This window comes from Cebus imitator, unplaced genomic scaffold, assembly GCF_001604975.1.
Source record: "Cebus imitator isolate Cc_AM_T3 unplaced genomic scaffold, Cebus_imitator-1.0 Scaffold319, whole genome shotgun sequence".
In the NCBI taxonomy this organism is placed as follows: domain Eukaryota; kingdom Metazoa; phylum Chordata; class Mammalia; order Primates; family Cebidae; genus Cebus; species Cebus imitator.
In genome coordinates, this window is record NW_016107634.1 from 68,320 (window position 1) to 72,635 (window position 4,316).

The following is a 4,316-nucleotide window of genomic DNA, read 5'->3' on the forward strand; positions in this document are numbered from 1 at the left end:
GGAGGTTGCGGTGAGCCGAGATCGTGCCATTGCACTCCAGCCTGGGTAACAAGAGCGAAACTCCGTCTAAAAAAAAAAAAAAAAAAAAAAAAAAAAAAACCCCACAAAAAAAAAAAAAAAAAAAAAAAAAAAAACTGTTGCCCAGGCTAGAGTGAGCCAGTCTCTGCTTACTGCAACCTCCGCCTCCCGGGCTCAAGCGGTTCTCCTGCTTCAGCCTCCCGAATAGCTGAAATTACAGGCACCTGCCACCAAACCCGGCTAATTTTTGTTTTTAATAGAGACAGGGTTTCACCATGTTGGCCAGACTGGTCTTGAACTCCTGACCTCAGGTGATCTGCCCGCCTCAGCGTCCCAAAGTGCTGGGATTACAGAAGTGAGCCACTGTGCCCGGCCCACTACGATCTCTATAATGTTATATGCCTCTTGTGTGAATTCGTAAGTGGTTTTGTCCCCTCATCCCTCCCTGCCCCTGCCTGTACAAGGACAGCCACTGCCCCTCAGGAGCCTGTGCCACATCCTCCCAGATGAAGGCAGCTGTCTGTCCCATGTGTTGACTGAAGTCAGACACAGTTATGAATCCCAGGCTGGAGGCTTTAACTGGAGCTCTGTTCTAATTTGGGAGTGGGAACTGAGTTCCCATGAGGTCCAGAGACGCCATAAATGGCTCCATTTGTGGTGTTAATTACTTATTTTAAAAAGTTTTCCCTCGATAGCTGTGTGTGGTCTGGTGTGGCCAGACCCCACTTCAACTATGAGGTGCCCAGCTTCATCCACTGCGTTAGCATAAATGGTCAGGTGTGGTCACAGGGCCCAGCATGAATAACAAAGAGCCTTTCATGTGGGAAATGCCAGTGGTTTAAAGGTTACCTCCCGGGAGCCAAGACAAAGCCAGTCCTGTTCAGGAAGGTTAATTATTATTATTGTTATTACTATTTTGAGACAGGGTCTTGCTCTGTTGCTGAGGCTGGAATGCAGTGGCACAATGGTAGCTCACAGCAGCCTTGACCTCTTGAGCCCAAGCGATCCTCCTGCCTCAGCCTCCTGAGTAGCTGGGACCACAGGTGCATGCCACCACACCAGGCTAATTTTTTAAATTTTTGGTAGAGATGGGGTCTCAGTTTGTTGCCCACGTTGGTTCTGAACTCCTGGGCTCAAGTGATCCTCCTGCCTTGGCCTCCTAAAGTGCTGGGATTACAGACATGAGCCACCACATCTGGCCTAGATTAATTCTTTCTTACACAGTTCTTCTGGACCTTGACTCTGCCTACTCCGTCCATCTCTGCCCATCCATGTCCCTTCAATTCCTCACAGCTGCCTTCATGGCTGAATTGAGGTTCTCATTTTTGTCTTGTCCCCATAACCTCTGACATCGGTGACTGCACCCCCATTCCTTCCTTACTTACTGGGTGTCTCCCTCTGCAGACATCCTTGACTGCAGCGTGACTGCTCCAGCTTCTCCGATCTTTTCTTTTTTATTTGACATGGAGTTTCACCATGTTAGCAAGGCTAACATGTCGCCCAGGCTGGAGTGCAATGGCACCATCTCGGTTCACTGCAACCTCCACCTCCCAGGTTCAAGCGATTCTCCTGCCTCAGCCTCCCATGTAGCTGGGTTTACAGTTGCACACCACTAGGCCTGGCTGATTTTTTTTTGTATTTTTAGTAGAGATGGGGTTTCTCCATGTTGGTCAAGCTGGTCTTGAACTCCTGACCTCAGGTGATCTGCCTGCCTCAGCCTCCCAAAGTGCTGGGAATACAGGCATGAACCATGAGCCACCACGCCCGGCTGCTTTTTCTTTGATCTTTTCTTTTCCTCATCAGTTTCTTGTTTTGTTACTCTCTCTCTCTTTTTTTTTTGAGACAGAGTCTCACTCTGTCAACCAGGCTGGATTGTAGTGGCACGATCTCAGCTCACTGCAACCTCCGCCTCCCGGGTATAAGCGATTCTCCTGCCTCAGTCTCCCAAGTAGCTGGGACTTCAGTCATGTGCCACCATGCCTGGCTAATTTTTTGTATTTTTAGTAGAGGTGGGCTTTCACCATGTTGGCCAGGCTGGTCTTGAACTCCTGACCCCAAGTGATCCACCTGCCTCAGCCTCCCAAAGTGCTGGGATTACAGGCGTGAGCCACTGCACCTGGCCTTGTTCCTTTATCTCTGAATGAAGATGTTTCCCAAGGCTGGGAGCGCCTCTTTCTTTGAACTTTCCCTTGTTGATCTCCTCTGTCCTGCAGATGTGGTCTCAGGGGTCCATTTCCAGTCTGGACTTTCCTTCTGAGCCCCCGTAGTTCCACCTGTACTCCCATGTGCTGAGCATCTACTGATGAGGCCCACTACCATCTGAAACTCAGGATGTGGGAGACCCAACTGCTCACCTCCTCTGTCAATACCATTCTTCCAGCTACTCAGGATTAGGAGCCTCAAAGCCCTGGCCGCCCTGGCCCTGAGTAGGTAAGGGGCCTTCTCTGTGTTCCCATGATACCACTGCATGCCCTGGTCATTGTGCTTCCCAGAGTGTGGCATGGGAGCTCTTCTATATATTCTCCTGACTAGGCTGTGAGCAACTTGAGAACTGGTACAGCACCAGTCAAATTGTCCCCCATGGCTAGGCACGGTGGATCACACCTGCAATCCCAGCACTTTGGGAGGCCGAGGCAGGCAGATTGCTTGAGGCCAGGAGTTCCAGACAAGCCTGGACAACATGGTGAAATCCCATCTCTACAAAAATACAAAAATTAGCTGGGTGTGGTAATACATGCCGAGTAGTCCCAGCCACTCGGGAGGCTCAGGTGGGAGGATCACCTGAGCCTGGGAGGCAAAGGCTGCAGTGAGCCGTGATCATGCTACTGCCCTCCAGCCTGGGTGACAGAGCAAGACCCTGCACCCTCCCCCCAAAAAACTGTCTGTCATTTCAGAGAGCATGAGGGAGAAGGCGCCATGGCTGTCTTCGTTCTGTGTTATTCGCCTCTTTCCTGTATGACTGAGCTCATCACCAAAGTGTCCTTTTTTTTTTCTTTAAGGCGGTCCCTCCTCTAATCCATGATGCTACCGGCTCTGCCTCTCTGGCTCCTCATTGCATCCAGGTTGTTTCTTCCACTTTACCCCTAGTTTGCATTTCTAGAAACTTCCACACAGGAGCAGTGTCTTCTATTCCTCACCTAACCAAGCTCCCAGTCCCCGCCAAATTGTCTCCTTTCCAACTTGACTTGGTGATATTCCCAGCCACCTGCTTTTCCCAACCAGGGATCCTTTTCCTCCTCAGGAACAATTTCTTCTCCTTCAAGATCACATCCCTACCCAGCCTTCCTGGCACAGCGTGAACCTCATCTCCCCTTACCACCCAGCTGGCATCTTTGAGCTTATTTTTAGCTATTGCTGGGGAGCGTTAATGCACACATAACATACCCGACTTCATGCTGATAATTCTCTTTCTCCAAGTCTGTTACTATTTCTTTTCCCTTAGGCTGAAAGTGTCTGGACAGCAAAGCCCATGCCTTATTCATCTTCGCATCATTTCTAATAACTTTTGTATAGAAAGTTCTCAATGAAAGGCCAGGCATGGTGGCTCATGCCTGTAATCCCAGCACTTTGGGAGGCCAAGGCGGGAGGATCATGAGGTCAGGAGATCAAGACCATCCTTGCTAACATGGTGAAACCCCATCTCTACTATAAATGCAAAAAAAAAAAAAAAAAAAAAGCCTGGCGTGGTGGCACGTGCCTGTAGTCCCAGCTACCCAGGAGGCTGAGGCAGGAGAATCGCTTGAAAAGGCAGAGGTTACGGTGAGTCGAGATTGTGCCACTGTACTCCAGCCTGGGCGACAGAGTGAGACTCTTATCTCAAAAAAAAAAAAAAAAAGGAAAACAACAACAAAAAAGAAAGTTCTCAATGAAGTAAAGTTAACAATTCTGTCTTTCAGTTCAACTTTGGAGATGTCTTTGTCCACCAGGCCATCCACACCATCGAGTACTGCTTGGGCTGCATCTCAAACACAGCCTCCTACCTGCGGCTCTGGGCCCTCAGCCTGGCTCATGCACGTAAGTGAGCTGCCCAACAGGGGGCAGTAGCTCTCCCCCAACACCCTGGGAAATAGGTGCAATGTACTGTATTTGGAGGTAAAGGAGCCTTCTCGAGTTGTTTGTGGATGTTTGCCAAAAGAACGGCTCTTCTGGGCCGGGCGCAGTGGCTCAAGCCTGTAATCCCAGCACTTTGGGAGGCCGAGGCGGGTGGATCACGAGGTCAAGAGATCGAGACCATCCTGGTCAACATGGTGAAACCCCATCTCTACTAAAAATACAAAAAATTAGCTGGGCATGGTGGC

The 4,316-nt window shown here is 49.8% G+C and overlaps 1 protein-coding gene across 1 annotated transcript in view; it reads left to right on the plus strand.

Moving 5' to 3' along the window:
* The window catches only part of ATP6V0A4 (ATPase H+ transporting V0 subunit a4), a 70,790-nt gene that overhangs the window by 58,800 nt on the left and 7,674 nt on the right, over positions 1-4,316 (plus strand). The window contains exon 19 of the mRNA XM_017504282.1: positions 3,915-4,032. Within this exon, the coding sequence (XP_017359771.1) occupies positions 3,915-4,032 (118 nt within the window). The remainder of the gene's footprint in view (positions 1-3,914; positions 4,033-4,316) is intronic.